This window comes from Mustela erminea, chromosome 18, assembly GCF_009829155.1.
Source record: "Mustela erminea isolate mMusErm1 chromosome 18, mMusErm1.Pri, whole genome shotgun sequence".
In the NCBI taxonomy this organism is placed as follows: domain Eukaryota; kingdom Metazoa; phylum Chordata; class Mammalia; order Carnivora; family Mustelidae; genus Mustela; species Mustela erminea.
The window spans coordinates 44781893-44800290 of NC_045631.1; the positions used below are offsets into that span (position 1 = coordinate 44781893).

At 38.5% G+C, this 18398-nt stretch overlaps 1 protein-coding gene across 2 annotated transcripts in view; it reads right to left on the reverse strand.

The window, feature by feature from the left end:
- NSF (N-ethylmaleimide sensitive factor, vesicle fusing ATPase) overlaps window positions 1–18398 on the reverse strand; it is a 150629-nt gene that overhangs the window by 43874 nt on the left and 88357 nt on the right. For both annotated transcript variants that reach the window (XM_032320088.1, XM_032320087.1), the window contains exons 10-15: window positions 15489–15654; window positions 14637–14711; window positions 14314–14501; window positions 6039–6134; window positions 3756–3912; window positions 357–490 (exon numbers count right to left, since the gene is read on the reverse strand). In XM_032320088.1, coding sequence (XP_032175979.1) covers window positions 357–490; window positions 3756–3912; window positions 6039–6134; window positions 14314–14501; window positions 14637–14711; window positions 15489–15654 — 816 coding nt within the window. The remainder of the gene's footprint in view (window positions 1–356; window positions 491–3755; window positions 3913–6038; window positions 6135–14313; window positions 14502–14636; window positions 14712–15488; window positions 15655–18398) is intronic.

Consider the following 18398-nt stretch of genomic DNA (forward strand, 5'->3'; position numbering starts at 1 on the left):
GGCTCTCTCTCTCAAATAAATAAAATCTTTTAAAAAATCCATAATTTGGAAGATAAAGAAATGTTAATAAGAATGCATTACAGACTGATGAATCACAGACCTGTACCTCTGAAACAAGTAATACATTATATGTTCATTAAAAAAAAAAAAAAAAAAGGAACGTATTACAAAGTTAAATCTACCTAAAACACAGTCACTGTTTCCCCCCAAATTCTGCTGATAATCTAGCTCCACTTGAGAACATAGCTGCTATGGCTTTTACATATATACATGTACAAAGATCGATACAGAGGTACATGTGTACACACCCGTATCTAAGAGATTGGAGATTAAAATGAAAGTAAAAATCTTGATACCTTCTTCATGGCCTGACACTTGGCTGTCTCAGAAAAGCCAATCATCTTATCAGGAGAACAGATCTTGATGAAGGGGAAGTTGGATTCCTCGGCAATCTTCGCGGCCAGAGCCGTCTTCCCACTATGAGGAGGGCCTGTGCAAAGATAGGAGCAAGTCAGGGGAAAAAAGCCAACCTAAGCAAAAGGGAATAAAACAAGTTTAAACGTTTATCCACAATGTACTGAGGTCTCAACTAGTAGCTCATTAACATTTCCTGACACAATTTTATAGCAGACATGTTTTCTCTTATTTATTAGCAACTAAACTTAATGAACTGATTAGCATTTCTCAAAGGTATGATGAAATACATTCCTTCCTTCTTTCTCACAGTCATAATCTTTCAAACTTCTGGCTAAATACATAAAATGCAAGGGTTTTGTTTCTTAAAAAGAAACAGGATGCGTTCAAATGCATATCCATACTCATGTTATGAGTTCCAACAAATCATAGGTCTAACAAAAAAACATGATCTTTTTATGAGATGACATTGCAGGCAGGGAAAAGCTGCCTTATAGAAGCAAATGTGCCTTAAAACGCTAAAATTTTAAAGATTTAGTCAGGCCTTCTCATAAAGGCAACCAAATCTGTAAACTTAACTCTATCTGGACATTTCCTCTCTCCCTTCTGTGAAATGGAAGATGAGTCCCTCTTCCATCCATGAACCAACCAATTCTTCCTGTCCATCTTCTCAGGAACTTGACACTGTCTATATCCTCTTCCCCATTTGTTCCATCTCTTCCTCTTCCCTACAGTCTGTCCAACAGCATTTCAGCATGCTCTAGTCTACCTAACAGTTGAATAAACAAAGCAAAAAACTCTTTTTGGACTCACACCCCTCAACATCACTCCTTCTTCTCCCTTCAAAATGGAACTACTCCAAACAATTTTCTGCACTGGCCCCCTTCACTTTTCATTTTCCCTCCATCCTCAAACAAACCCTCTGGCTTCCACTGCCATTACACGGAACCAGGCTCCCATCTGGGTCACCAATGATCTCTAGGTCACCAAATTCAACAGATATTTTACCTGTTGGCTTCTTAGGAATATTTGATATAATGGATAACTCCTCTTTTTAAAAATACTTTTCTTGACTTCTGCGAGAGCTCCTTCTCTTTCTCTCCCTCTTAACTCTTGCTCAGTCTCCTTTGTCTACTCTTCCTGCTCTACTTGGTTTTTAAATGTTGACATATCTCAGAGATCAGTTCTAGGCCCCCTCTTCTTCTCAACTTACACCCCTCCTGTAAGCCACCTTACCCAACTCCCATGGATTCAACAACAGTCTATATACACAGACAACTCATGAATGTTACTGCCAGCCAGGCCTCTCTTCTGAGCCCACATATCCAATGGGCTGTTAATATTCCCAATTCAATTATCTTATAGGAACCTCAAACTCAACATATCCAAAACTGAACTCATAGTTTTTCTTCCTGAAATCTGCTTCTTCACCAGTATTCCCAATCTTAGCAAATAGCACCATTTACCAGGCGATGTATACGAGAAACCTGGCGGTTATACTTAATAACACTTCCCCATATTCAATCTAGTTACTTAATATTTCTAAGTTTAGCTTCCCTATTTACCAAATAGGCCAAACAGAAGCATATGCCCTCAGAGGATTAAAGTGGGGTTTAAATAAGATAAGTGTAAAGTGCCAGAAGAGTGACCAGCAAATAACAGTTCAAAGAATATTTCCTTAATTGTGATTAATAACTAATAATAATAATGAAGTCTCATTTAGTCTCTCTCCTACATATTTCTCAAAATGGTCTACTTATCTCCATCTCCACTACCCTATGTTATTTTTTTTTTAATATTTTATTCATTTATTTGAGAGAGAGAGAGATAAGAGAGAGCACAAGTAGGGTGAGGGGCTGGGGAGCCTGGATGGCTCAGTGGGTTAAAGCCTCCGCCTTCAGCTCAGGTCATGATCTCAGGGTCTTGGGATCGAGCCCCGCATCGGGCTCTCTGCTCAGCGGGGAGCCTGCTTCCTCCCTTCTCTCTCTCTGCCTGCCTCTCTGCCTACTTGTGATCTGTCAAATAAATAAAATCTTAAAAGAAAAAAAAAAAAGTAGGGTGAGGGGCAGAGGGAGAAGCAGGCTCCCTGCTGAGCAGGGATTTCCCAACATGGGGCTCCATCCCCAGGACTCTGGGACATGACCAGAACCAAAGGCAGACACTTAACCGACTGAACCACCCGGGAGCCCCTACCCTATGTAACTTTAAACCACAATCAGCTTTCATTAAGTTGCGTTAATGCAACTGCTTCTAACCATTGGTTTCTCCTGTATCTTTTCTCACCCTCCAATCTATTCTCTACCATGAAGCACTCATGATGTTTTGAAAATACAAATCTTACCATGTCACTGCGTAAAGCCCTACAAATGGCTTCTATTGTCCCTCAGAGACTGAATCTTCAATATGGTCTACAAGACTGTGTACCAACTGGCTCCTGTCTACTACTTTAGTTTCATGTCTAGCCAATGTCCCTATCTGTTTCAATCCCCTTCCTCCCCAGGCCTCTTTCACCTGCTGCTCCCTCTACCCAGAACACCTTCCCCAATTACTCTGCTGGGCCAGCTTCTCCTCATCCTTCAGGTCTTGGCTTAATGGGTTTTAGGAGGCCCTCACTCCCAGACTTTGGAAGGAGTTAGATCCCTCTGTCATGTGGACTCAACAAACCTTTCTGTTGTACTAATCGTAACTGTAAACAAGTAACTAGTGAATAGAATGTCCCTGCTTTTCTGTCTACTTGGTAAAATCCTAACTAATCCTTCAAAGTCTAAATTAAACACTATCCTTCACTTTCTTTGATCACCCCTGGGCAAAGTGACTTGCATTCACACACCCATTTACACACATATACTGTAGTTAAGAATTTGTTTACATGTCTTTTCTTTGTGATCAGACTAAGTTCTGTGTCCTTGTATCTCCAGCAACCAGTTCAATGCCTAAAATATTTTACTCAATGAATACTTATTTAATTGAATTGAGTACTATGTGCTATCATCTAGTCTATTACATAACATAGCACTCAGTGGATAGTTATTTAATTGACTCAAGTACTCTGTGGTAGCATACAGTCTAGTTAAGTAACAGAAATTTAGATATAATCCCACAAGAAAACTAGTTGCTATCATTCATCAGTGACATTCTACCCCAAGAAAATTTTCATTTACACACAATATTGTTACATAGACTGGATCACTATTTTTAGATCATGAATAGATTTAGAATAGAAAATAATTCATTTTTCTGGAATGTGCTAAATAACTTTGTAAAAGTGGGTTTTTAGTTTTTTGGGGTTTTTGTTTTGTTTTGTTTTTTGCTTTTAATGCCATCTGCTCATTCTTTCTCACCTTCCAAAAGGACGCTAACCAGTGGTGTGCGGTCACTATTTTTAGTCTGCTGAACCAGCAGCTCCCCATCTTCTAGAACTCGTGTAACTGGATCACCCCATTTGATAATACCATTCATAATGTAACTTGCATAATCCTCTTGGTTTGTGCCAAATGCCTATGGAGGAAAAGGATAATTTAAAGCATTTTGGGTGTTAGTATAAAAACGAAAATACTTAAAGGTACAACAGATGAGTAGTAATTCCTACACACTAAAAGAGCTGAGCAATATCCCATATTAATGTAAAAAGCTTAAAAAGCAAATAAAAGCAAAAACAAAAAAACCATTATTTTATAATTTCTCATTTATCCTTTTACCTAGTGGTTAGGGGAGTTACTTTGGGTGACTTAATGGAATAAAAGATAGATTCTATGGTCAGATTCTATAAGAGCCCACACCCTCATAAATCTCTGAGAAAGGGTAGTTTCAATGTATTTGTTTCTGTAAGGAGTATGTTGGATGTAGCCTTCTGTTAAGAACAAAGAGAAAAAGAGGTCACGGACTTAGAAATTAGAAGCAGTTGGCTCAGCAGACGGAGATACTATCCTCACACTGACTGTAGGTGTCTTGGATTAAAATGGGAAATGAATGGTAATAAGAAGATCTTGTCCACATCAGCTAGGTAGCAGGGGACATAAGTTCAATGGCACCAAGGTTAGCCTAGGTTTCTAAATAAAAGATTTACAAGGAGGTAGAAATGGGCAGCTATACTGAAAGACTAAAGTATGAGAAAACAGAAATAAAAGCAATTACTATATATAATCATCTTAAGTGTGCTCGCTACGTTTTAGAGCTTCAATCACATCCCTCTTCATTTTCAACTTCTACTTTCACATTGTAACTCCCATCAAACCAGCTACCAAGAGGAGTCAGTAATGTTAGTACTTAGTGACTTAAATGAATTCTGTTTTCATAAGGTTAACAAGTGAAGACAAGAGTAGGAAAACCCAACATAATCTAAGGGTCACATATCTTGAGATTTTCAAATCTTAAAAAATTATCACATCCCTCAAAAAGTCAGTTTTTCATTACCCAACATATGGAATGATGTTAACATTAGAATTTACACCTCACAGAAAGTCATTCTCTGTAATACTGTCTCCTAACAATACACTGTGGTTTCATTACTCTGTTACTTTGCCACCAAATCACTCTGCAGACCACCCTCTTGTCCATGCACACACTAGTCTTTTGATTCCTGAATACAGAGGAAAGTTATCATTCCCTGTTTTGGATATGGGAAACTGAATGGCCCTATATAAAGTTATAAAGGAGGAGCCTAGGAAGTACTGGTTGAATGGCTACTGTAGGAAATAGGTAGACAATCCAAGTACAAGTACATAGCCCAAGCCTCACAAGAGCAGCAGCGAGATACCTGAACCAGGAAACAGTGACCCCCTCCCCAGCCCAACCATATGTAGGAGTCTTCCTTACTTATCCTGTCATTTTATTTTCTGTTTTATCCCCCAGATCCATGCAATAAATAAAAGTAAGTTATTAATTACTTAAGTAAGTTATCTTAGTTTTTCCCCTTCCTGGTAGCCAAAATATTTTCATTAAAAAAAATCTTGGGATAAATCAGTCAGGCTGGGCTCTAAAATTTTCGTTATTGCAAATGACAGCAGCAAAAGATTAAGTCATTTCCATTGTTCAGTAACTTTTGAAAGTAATTATTTTATATTTAAAAGACAACAATCATAAAGTAGACAGGGCTAAAACAAATTGATTTTTGTCTTTAAAGGAGATACTCGCAACAAATAATTATTGTTAAGACTACATAAGGAACTTATGCAGACCAAATAAAAGTAAAGAATAAGCAATACGGCAGAAACACAGGCAAAAGACACAAACAGCATTTCACAGAAGACATTCGTATGGCCAATAAACACACGGAAAGATGCTTAAATTCATAAGTAATCAGTGAGGTACAAATCAAGACCAAAATGAGATCTCATTTGACATCCAATTGAATGGCAAAAGTTAAGTTTGACAAGACCCAGTGCTACGAGACGGCGCTGTCCCAATCGTGAGAAATAATTTCAATTAAGTACCGATTAATTACCCAGTCACCAGCATTGATGTGCAAACGGTTCTCATGTAGGACACTTCCAAAATTGAGATTTCCTGGTTTTTAAAAAGTATGTACGATATAACCTTACAGAATATTGTGCAAAATGGCATTTCCTTTTCTCTTGAATAACGATTATTTTTTGGCTTGTCCATCACTCAGTGTCCATACTCACTGGTTTGATATCATTCTCCAAAGAAGCAAGGAAGTCTCCTCTTGTCACCTGCAGGCTCTCTGCTTTCTCCATGTCCACTTCCACCTTAGTACTGGCCTAATTAGAAATGGAAACAAAAATGTAAGGACTTCCAAGACGTAAGAATATTTTCGGTCTAAGAGTGTAATGCCTGAAGACTTAAAAGGTGTCTCTTCACAGGCAAAAAAAAAAATCTCTCTCAAATTCACAAACGTACATAACCTTTGCCTGAACAAATCTGCTTCTAGGAATTTATCCCATGAATATATCCACAAATGTATGCAAAGTTATATATATCAGGATATCTATTAGAGTGATTTATAATAACAGAAGATTAGAAGCAAATTAAATGTCTAGCAGGAGGGCACCAGTTAAGTAAATTATGACACATTTGACCAAAGAATGCTGGATAGCTTCCCTCTTCCCCCCCCCACAAATAAGGCAAAGGAGGAGAAAATATATACTGAGGGTCTCTAAGAACAGTGGTTCTCATCCTGCATACCAGCATCATCTCCAGAGCCTTTAAAGATATACAGAAGCCCAGACCCACTCCCTTCAGGATTTTGATCTAACAGGTCCAACAGAGGGTCCATACATTTATATTTTCATAAAGTGCCACAGGTGATTCTGATGCTTAAGTAGGTTTGTGAACCATTATTCTAGAAGACCAAGGTCCTACAACTTGATTTGTAGTCATACCTTGTGGTTGAGAAACCATATGCCAGCTCCAAATATTCTGCTTACTGCACCTGGAGCTAACACTTAGAACAGACATCTGGAGAAGCATCAAGGCCTTTATCAGCACCTGGAGCTGCCTGAACCTGATGAGTGACTGAGATACCAACACGCTTTTTAATGCGACTGGGCTCACTCCCAATAGCACAAGGCGAGTGAGTCTAATTTTTAAATGGCACTGCGTTTTTTAAAGAAGGTATCTTCCCCAAAAAATCTGACTGTAAAACAAAAGTATATTAAGCAATACCAACCTTTCATTGATTTCTATAAAATATGACTCATGTTCCTTTAGGAACAGATTGTTGAGACAAATGAAATGACAGACATTTTGTAAAAAATCAGCCTCATGGGATAAAAGGAACTATGTCAGGAAACTGGATCAAGATGGCAAACAGAACGTATTTATTTATCTCCCTCCCTGCCCCAAATCCCATGAAATGACAAAGTGAAAGAGAGAGGTTAAGAAGCATGGAAGATCTATCTAGAAATTTAACACTGACCCGAGAGGAGTCTCAGAAGGAGAGAAGAGAGAGGCTGATAGAGAAAAAACCAGTAAGACAGAAGGAAAAACGTTTTCTGCAGCTAAAAAAAGTTGTGTCTTTGCAGTTTAAAAGATTCAATGAGTGCTGGTCAGGATGAGTGGAAAAAAACCCCACATCTGTCTAATGAAGACTTAAATAGGCTGATATGGAAAGCTATCCAAGATACATTGTCAAGTGAAAAACACAACTGCAGTATAATTCCATTTAAAAAAAAAAATTTATTTATTCATTTGACACAGAGAGAGAGAGAGCACAAGTAGGCAGAGAGGCAGGCAGAGACAGAAGCAGGCTCCTCAAGCAGAGAGCCCGATGTGGGGCTCGATCCCAGGACCCTGGGATCATGACCCGAGTTGAAGGCAGAGGCTTTAACCCACTGAGCCACCCAGGTGCCCCCCCCATTAATTTTTTAAAGCATATAAATATATGAATGCAAATGTAAGGAAAACAGACTATACAGATATAACTCAAACGCTGGCTACCTCTGCAGACAGGAAGAGAAAGGGTATTGGAGAAAGCCTTTCTCACTTTTCCCTCATTTGGCATCCTTGAATCTTCTACAAAGAAAATGTATTCATACATGACTTCTATATTTTTTAAAAAATAACAAATAATATTTGAATAGATATAATAAAAGATCCTACTTAAATACAGAAAACAATTAGCATTTAAATTATTAATAGGGTTTTCATTGACACTTGTTAGGCATTTGACAAGTATTAACCATATTTGGGACACTTGGGTGGCTCAGTCTGTTGAACATCTAACTGTCGGTTTCGGCTTGGGTCATGAACTTGGGATCCCGGGATCGAGCCCCATGTCAGGCTCCACGCTTGGTGTGGGTTCTCCTTGAGAGATTCTTTCTCTCTCTGCCTCCCTTTCTGCTCCTTCCCCTACTCGTGCTCTCACAAATAAATAAAACCTTAAAAAGATATTAACCACGGGGTGCCTGGGTGGCTCAGTGGGTTAAAGCCTCTGCCTTTGGCTCGGGTCATGGTCCCGGGGTCCTGGGATTGAGCCCCGCATCGGGCTCTCTGCTTGGCGGGGAGCCTGCTTCCTCCTCTTTCTCTGCCTACTTGTGATCTCTGTCTGTCAAATAGATAAATAAAAAATCTTAAAAAAAAATATTAACCGGGGCGCCTGGGTGGCTCAGTGGGTTAAAGCCTCTGCCTTTGGCAGACCCTGTCTGCCAGGGTCCTGGGATCGAGCCCCACATCGGGCTCTCTGCTCGGCATGGAGCCTGCATCCTCGCTCTCTCTCTACCTGCCTTTCTGCCTACTTATGATCTCTGTCAAATAAATAAATAAAATCTTTAAAAAAAAATATTAACCACATTTATTTGACATTTCTAAGTTAAAGAAAGGAAACAGTGTTACAGGAAACATGCACCTCTATGAAAAAAATTACAGTGCTCAGTTCATAATATATAAATCTCTACAGTGCTTTGTAGTTTATTTTTATTTAAAATACTTTATTTATCTTATTTGAGCACAAGAGAGAGCAAGCACAAGCTAGGTGGGGGTTGGTGGAGAGACAGAGGGAGAGGGAGAAGCAGGCTGCCCGCTGAGCAGGGAGTCCAATGTGGGGCTCAATCCCAGGTCCCTGGGATCATGACCTGGGCTAAAGGCAGATGCTTAACTGACTGAGCCACCCAAGTACCCCAGTGCTTTACAGTTTATAAAGTATGTTCATATACATTATCATATACATTCATCATACTCATTATCTATTTTATCCTTATACAAGCCTCAAAGTTTTCTTAAATTAAGGGTAGGATAATTTAACTAAGGGTAGATATTAAGACTTCCTTCCGAGGTAATCTTATATAAAGGTTTTAACTCTGATTAAAACTTTCCGACACATCTTAAAAAGGATTCTACAAGGTGTCAACTCTCAGGTCAAAGTGAAAAAGGAGCTCTGATAGAATCATGTTAAAACCCCAATGAAGCCTCCAGTCTCCAGCCTCATTCCCAATGTCCCCTTCCGTATAGAGCCCTGAGTTTCTACTATAACGTTTCGTGTTTTGATTTCCTCTGCTGGTGAAAGTGAACTCAAATGATGAAACATATAGCCATATGAGGGGAAAATCTTAAACTTTTGACATTTGCCAAAAAATATGATAGATTTCAGGACTGAAGCTGTGTGAAACTTGTCTTTTTATTATTAAGAAAGGACTCACCTGATGAATTAAAAGTGAATTAAGATGGCTAGGGGAGAGTTATTTTAGAGCAAATTTTTAGGCATGCCAGGAATTTTAGAAGTTACCCAACTGTAAATAACCAATATTATAATTATAAATTATTCCTGCCCATTCATTAAGTTTTCTAAGGACTTCTCTTAGCTAACTTTTACTATTTTATCAAAATTAGTAAAATCTAATTTTAAAATATTCTACAATTCTGAATTTTTACTCATTCAGAAAACCTTTTCTCTTTTGTCTGAATTACTGTGATTTTTTCCTGCATTTTATTTATAACAGCTAATCAATATAGAAGAGGCAACATCTTTCAGCTTATACCTGCAAAAACTAATAAACTTGTATTTCAACACTAGCAAATATCAAGTGGTCACCCTTAAATTTCATAACCTTTTAAATCTGACCTTTCAAAGTTCTTATCATTCCTCTTAAATTAAGGGTAGAATGACCTTAATCAATCAAAATTCTACAGAAAACAAGAAATAATTTTATTGAAATTCTGCAAGCATAAATCAGGGCTTTGATTCAAGTAGAGTGTTGTGTGCTGTGTGTGAGTACATGTCCTCAATTTACCTCCTTACAACCCATTAGAGCACAAGAAATTTGGGTTATGAATCTTTTCTACCTGAAGCAGAAATTCCTTTCAAGAAAAAAACAACCAAATGTCACATGAATTTCAGTTGCCCACAAACATGGGTTCAAGTACAAATGACACGAACATCAGGTGTTTATGACTGGATTTTCTCCATGTTTCAGAAAACTTGGGGAAAAAAAAAAACCCAAACAGTTTAACAGGGAAGACTTGAGTGTACCTGACTTTATTCAAGCCTAAATCTTTTGAAAAGGATGCAAAATAAAACCGATCATGGCTTTTTATAATACAAAGACAAGAAAGTAGAACAAACAAGTAAATGCTGTGGATGTTTTAAAATTGTATAACAATTTCAGGGCATAAGCTTCAAATTAAATACTTACTCATCAATCACTACTAGTGAAGCTATGAACATCTCCAACAATGGAAGCATTACAACTGTATGTCTTTTGATCAGCTGAGGAGTCTTGTTGGGAAAAGAGTGTTTCAAGATGTTTGACAACAGAGATTTTTAAAAACATAGAAAAGAAAATAAATGTTCACATTATTTCTTCTTGGGAGCTAGGGTTAGTGTCCTTTAAATCCTTCTCTTCCCTGAAGTGCCTGAACAGCCTGAAGTGCCCTTGTATTAGATATTCTACTGATACTGAAAAAAAATCAAAAGCTCTTTGGTATAAAAGATATTGATCACAAGTCAATATACATTACCTTAAGTTTAAAAGTAACCACATGAGAAAAGTGAAGGCAAGCATATCAACTATTTGCACTACTTTTTACTTGCAAATCTTTTTTTTTTTTTTAAGATTTTATTTATTTATTTGACAGACAGAGATCACAAGCAGGCAGAGAGGCAGGCAGAGAGAGAGGGGGAAGCAGGCTCTCTGCTGAGCAGAGAGCCGGATGTGGGGCTTGATCTCAGGATCCTAGGACCATGACCTGAGCTGAAGGCAGAGGCTTTAACCCACTGAGCCACCCAGGCACCCCTTTACTTGCAAATCTTAAGGATATATATTCTGTACAGTCGTTACTAATATTTACAATGGAAAAAATTGTAACTGAACAGTCAACAAATTCAGAAACTCAGGCATTGGAATGGATATATATGGTTCTCAAATTAGTCAATAATAACAAAAATGGAAATAATTAACTTTCATATGGTTTGTAAGGCACTTTCATATATAGTATTTGATTTTCACAAAAACCTGATGAGGTAAGTAGTTATTTCCCCTTGACAGAAATAAAAAAAGTCAGGGGTGCCTGGGTGGCTCAGTTGGCTAAGCATCTACCTTCAGCTCAGGTCATGAACCCAGGGTTCTGGGATCGAACCCGCTTGCAAGGGGCCTGCTTCTCCCCCCGATCCCCCGGTGCGTGCTCTCTAAGAAATAAATTTTTAAAATCTTTAAAAAAGGTTAGAAAGAAATGAAAAAGTGAAAGAAGTATAATCCGTAGCCACACCTTCTGACTATAAAACCTGTGATCTTTCCTCCACTACTCAGTGTTTTGTGTGTAGATTAAATCCAATATATACTTGAAGAAAGGCATGTTTCTTAGTGAGAGAATGGTTTAGAATGACATTTTGAGATAGGACTATTGTGGCAAAAATGACAAGTGACTAAGAGAAAAATCCAGTGGCCATTGGCTATGAAAGCTTTGATAATACACCAGTCACTGTGGATTACACCAAGATGCACTGATGTGGCCTAAGATGAAAGATCAGTATGGTGGGGAACACTCCTCACATCATTTACACAATTCTTCTTGAGTCACCATCACTTTTAAGATATTTCTTATGGCAAGAAGAAAGGATGGAAGAATGAATAGATGACGGATGGCCCCATTCTATAAAGGACCCAACACTGGATTTCCACACTATCCTGACCTCTGGCAGTCCTGAGCTAGAACAAAGTCACTTCTATTATGTAGGGAAATTGTGACTCATGGGTAGAGCTTGGTTCAGAATACATACATCAGTTTACTAATTTTAGAAACACCTGCTATGTTCTCGGTATTTAGACCTATTTGGGGCACTGTGGGATACTCAGACACGAATAAGATATGGACTTAAAGTCTAGAACAGGGATTGGCGAACTTTTTCTGTAAAGAATGAGACAGTAAATATTTTAGGCTTGGGGGGCCATGCAATCCTTGTTGCAAATACTCAAACTCTACCACTGTAGCATGAAAGCAGCCACTGACAACGTACACATAAATGGGTGTGTTCCCCCAAAACTTTATTTATAAAAGTTGGTGGTAAGCTGGATATGGCTCATGGGTCACAGTCCTCGGGTTAGAACCAGTGACAGGATGTTCCCAACCCAACTCCACTCCCATCAATACTCCACTCGACACAGCTGCCAGAGTGAGCTTATGTTTTAACACTATGTCGCTGCTTTTCTTAAAACTCTTCAATGGCTTAGCACTACTCGCAGGAAAAAAGTCCATACTTCTCAGCACAATACAAAAGGCTCTTTGTGCTCCATTCCCTGCTTTAGTCTCCTAGACTTATTCCCCACAATGTCTCCTTCTACCTCCCCTCCCCTACCTTTTATGCTGAAGGGATACTGAATTACCCTAAAGCACCATGCTATTTTGTGCCTCTGTTCCTTTGCCTTCTACCTAAATGTCCTACCCCTCCGAGAGATGCGTTCACCCAGAAATGTCTCTGCGGAGCACACTCTCACACCACGAGCTGACCACATCTAATACCCTTTCACTTCCTTACGTCTCCTGTCCTTGCTGTTACTGAGGAAACCACAGGCTGCACAGGGTAGGCGGTTTACCTCTTCCAGGTGTAGTAGCATTTACTGCCAGCCCAGTGTCTGGCATAGGGAAGGTGCTGGATAAAGCTACTGTGAACCAAAGTGAACCGCAAGTACCTTAAATGATACATTACTATTTCAAGAAGGAAGACAAGACATCCGTCTTAAAGGACACAATCAGAAAAGGTTTGATCGAAGTGGTGGCATCTGAACTAGGTATTAAAGAGAAGTAAACAAAAAGGGTAAAGACTCCCACTAAAGCAGAGAGGTGAAAAAATAAATTAATGTCTGAAGACCAATGAGGATTTCAGTTTGGCTAAAGTATGGAGAATAACTGGGAACACACGTGGAAAGGCCCGTTTAGGGTCAGATCTAGAGGACCTTAAGGATCAGGCTAAGAAGTCTGTACTTTGTTCTTAAAGGTTCTGTAGGGTGCTCGCTTCGGCAGCACATATACTGAAAGGCTCTGTAGGGTAGAACAGTATGAAACAGGAAAGCTAATCAAACAGAAGGTGGGTACAAACTGGAGGACACTGCCAAGATAGAAGCGACAAAATTTGACAAGCGACTTGATGTAGGACACAGGAGAGTGGCAGGAATTAAAGATATTCCTGAAGTTTTATGCCTGGGAAATTGGGATAAACAGGAAAAAAGGAACAGGAAGGAAAGGAGTAAAAAAAAAAAAAAAAAAGAAAAGAAAAGAAAAAGAAAAAAAAAAGAGTGAATTTGGTTTTGGAGTATTAAATTTGAAACCTGATAGAACATCGATGTAGAGGTCCTTTGTGTAAATCTGAAAGCGGGAGAAAGCAGCTTTCAAGAGATGAAGACATACATTTGGGAGTCATCCATCTATCCCTGAAGAGAAGGGATAGTAAAGACTCAAAAGCACTTTTTCAACATAGAAGTATCCTGGCCTACCATGGCATCAATAACATTATTGTACTCATTTAGAAACATGTCTATCCACCTGACTTGCAATTCCTTGAGGGGAGAGGTCATGGTTCATCATCTTTGTGTCTCCAGTTTAATACTCAGAAAACAGGTATTTCAGTGTATGGGCTAAACAGAAGCAGCCCCCACAATTCGAGCACTGCAGAAAAACCCAACTTCGTATGACGTGTTACAACTCAACACAGCACAAAGATTAAAAATCAAACTCTTCCAACTCTTCATTGTCACATATTTGTATCAGACGGCGGCAACCCAAGGCAGAAGTGTTCGTGGTTACCCTGGGGCAGAGACCGCCAACCTCTACTTCCTGCCACTCCGAACTTGGGCAGCGGACAATTCCTATTCCTTTTACCATGTCTCTTCTCTGCCAAAGCCGGCACTACCACAGCCCTTGGCAGGTTTGAAAGGCAAGAGAAAGAACACTGACACTGACACAGCACTGAGAGAGCTGCAGATCCCGAACGTGCTAGCGGACGTTCCTGACCTTGATGTGTCGGTTCATAGCGGTGGACTGTGCGGCCCGCACCAGCCCCTCCAGCTCAGCACCGCTGAAATTCTTGGTCTCCACAGCCAGTTCTTTAATGTCTACGTCGGCAGAGAGTAAGTGATGCCCTCTCATCCTTGCAGTGTGGATGTGAAGGATCTGTAGTCGACCTTTCTCATCTGGTAAGCCTGGTAAAATTGAAAATAAAATAGAAGTTATTATAATCCTAATGCTTTTCTTACAGGTACTTAAGCAGGTAAACATTGTGCTCCTCGTGATACACAACTTTTCTAACCAACGTTAGGCCACAGCACTCTGCCTACCTATCTCCATTTTAACTTCCAGTCTTCCAGGTCGAAGGAGAGCCTCATCTATCAGGTCTGGTCTGTTGGTCATTCCTGAGCACAGATTTCAAAAAAAAACAACAGAAGTTCAAAAGTAAGATAAAATGTCCCTTCAGTATATGTAAGAATAATTTCTCAAACAAGCTAAGATATTTTATAAAGGTCAAGTGGAAAACCAATTATTCTCAAATAAAAATATCATTTGTTCTTGATCTGTTCTAATGGAAATACCTGAAGACTCCACTTTAGTATTTCACTATCCTGCCAATGGAATGTAAATGTAATGAAAACTTCAAGGTTCAGGGAGTTCAGAGGTTCATAGAGGCTAAGTAACCTGTCAAAGTGAGGAGGGACAACGTGAACATGATTTGCCTCTCCTTTTCGGTAGGCCAAAGGTTTTCAATCTCCATAAATATCAGAAGTTTTGTCTTGTTTTTTTAAAGTCATCTTGGGAGAACCTCTGTACAGGAAACAGTTAAAAGAAGAAGTTATAATTGGGAGACATGATCTGAAGCTCACTCACAGACTGTGAGGTACCTCTGAGGGCCCCTGGAGGCCTATAGGACGCAGTGTGAAAACCACTGCATTATTCTGTGCTGCCTTTTTCATCTGTGAGCTATGAGCATCTACCTATGAGTCACTGACCCCCATCTTTTATTTGTCCTATTAAGGCCATACATTAAAATAGGAACTTAAGATACTTCAGTATACCTGATTCTAATTTGGAAACACAGGCAACACAGTATTAACCATCACCTACACAGACCTTAATTCAGAACCTGTGTGTCTAATGTTTTTGAAATCATTTTTTTTTTTTTAAAGCAAACATACCAATGACTAAGATGTTGTTCAGCTGCTCTACCCCATCAATTTTGGACAGCAACTGGTTGACGACAGTGTCGTGAACTCCTGTGCTGCCGGCCATGCTTCCTCTCTGCTTGCAGATGGCATCAATTTCATCAAAGATGATGATGTGCAAACCACTGTTTGCACCAAGCTAGTGAGGGAAGGAATTAGAGTGAAGGTCATAATTTGAATATATCACTAAACAAACTAGTCAAAGAAAGCCGTCACAGACGGCTTTTGCTCCATTTTGACTAATAAATATAGCAGTTATACTCATGGCTTCTACCCTGCTGGAGGTACTGGAAGTGCATTCTCAGAATTCTACAAACTGAAAAGGCATTCCAGAACCTCACATTTAATAGTCATTAAACAAAAATACGCATTATATACTAATGAATGTGTAAAGTCCATCAAATAACAACCTGTTCAGTGACACGCATTTCTTTTCTCACTATTGGAAAGGAGAACTCATAATTATCAGGGGCCTATCTTAAGTCAGTGACTGGCAACTCCCTCCCCATTTTCCTTGAGTTTTGGTGAGAACACTGTCCCGGCTGCAGCAGGCTTAACGTTTGTCATATTATATAACTAAGCAGTGACTCTATCTGGAGGTCAGCTGGGAAGTGGGCAGATGACAGAAGGAGGTGACCATGATTCACATTTGGTTATATCACATGAAAACAAAGGACTTCTTCCTAACAGTAAAGTGAGAACAGAGACATAGTTTATAGAAAGAGCAGTCAAGGGGATGCTATTTCTTTTGCATAGTGATTTGTGTGAGTTTACTGAAGACAGAGGCATCATTCCAAGAAAATAGTGTATATATTATAAACTTCTAATAGATGCAAATACTTTCAAATGCTGATAATTCATTAGGTTAACATGGACCCTCTAACAATTTATATTCAAGTACTTAAGTCTCTTATAGGAACCAAAAAAGGAAGTATACTCCATAAATTCTCTTTTCTTTTCTTTTCTTTTTTTTTTTTTTTAAGATTTTATTTATTTATTTGACAGAGAGAGATCACAGTAGACAAAGAGGCAGGCAGAGAGAGAGGGAAGCAGGCTCCCTGCTGAGCAGAGAGCCCGATGCGGGGGACTGGATCCCAGGACCCCGAGATCATGACCTGAGCCGAAGGCAGTGGCTTAACCCACTGAGCCACCCAGGCGCCCTCTTTTTTTTGTTTGTTTGTTTTTAAACAAACAAACAAAATATCAGGGATTAACAAAACAGGTGAAAATGAATATAACTTATATGGATAATATAAATGATGAGCATAATGAAATTCAGGATTAGATATGGTTGGTATTCATTAAACCTCTGGTAAGGATAGAATCTTTCCCCTCCCCCAAGTGTTGGGGCTTTTTTACTTCATTATAAAAGCATTAGATGTTAACTGAGCAAAAGTTGTAAAACAAATGGAAGTAAGTTAAAAATAAGTTTTGTCATATCATACCTATGATATATACTATATAATACCTAAAGATAAATGCTGTTAACATTATGTGGATTTATTTCTATATTTTAAATTTATCTTAATTAAAAAATTGGGAACTCGCTGCATCTTTATTCTCCTGAACATTAACTATTCTTTGAAAACTGTTTAAAATTGTTAGTTTTATTTCTATTTGCAAAATACATGATCATGATAAAAATGGAGAAAAATACTAAAAAGTGTAAAGAAATCAGAATCATCCAACATCCAACCAGCTACAAGTAACTCATATTATTAATTAGGTGCTGTGTAGGTAGTTTGTATCCCTTTTTTCAGTACAAATATTATCTTCAGTCCTTTCACATGGCTATAAATACAACTACATAATTTTTAATGGCTCCATAATATTTCACTGTATAACTGGCAGCACAGAGAACTCCTGAACTTCACATTAATTCCTTCCTTTCAGATACTGAATAATTTCTAAATTTCTACAATTATATGTATTGCTACAATGAACATTGTTTTAAGATTTTATTTTTAGGTACCAACATGGGGCTCAAACTCGTGACCCAGATATCAAGAGTCACATTCTCTATTAACTGAGCCAGCCATGTGCCCCATAATAAACATTTTTGTACTTAACTCCTTGACAATAGACCTGATGACTTCCTGAATGCAAATTGCTACTTTAAAAGGTGTGTTGAGTACCTTAAGGCCCTTGAAATAGGTTGTCAAATACTTTCCCAGAAAGTATTTTATAATCCCCCCAAGGATATGACAGTGCCTCTCCTGGTATATCCTCACAAGAAATGAATATTAGAAAAATCTAAAAAGTAATTCTGAACTTGGTAACTGAACAATGGTGTTTTTTCAATTGTTTTTAACTGGTATTTGTCTGATTACTGAAGAGGATGGCACTTTTTAAAATCATGTTTTTACCAATTATAACTTTTTTTTTTTTAAGATTTTATTTATTTGACAGACAGAGATCACAAGCAGGCAGAGAGGCAGGCAGAGAGGTGGGGGAGAAGCAGGCTCCCCGCTGAGCAGAGAGCCCAATGTGGGACTCGATCCCAGAACCCTGGGATCATGACCTGAGCTGAAGGCAGAGGCTTAAACCACTGAGCCACCCAGGCACTCCTGTAATTCTTCTTTCGTTAATTATTTGTACATATCCTTTGTATATTTTTCTGTTGGGATTTAATAGTGTTTCTTTTTGATTCATAGAAAAATTCTTTATATATTAAGGGTATTATTTATTTGTTATAAATATTTTATCCCAGTTTGCCACTTATCTTTTATTTATGGCACATTTTTTAATATAGAAGGACTTTTACTTTTTTTTTTTTATTATGTAGTAGCCAAAATTACCCATTTTCAATTTTATGGTTTGTAAAATTACTTTCACCCTTAAAATCCTCCCTCTTTACAGACCCTTATGGTCACCTATATTTTC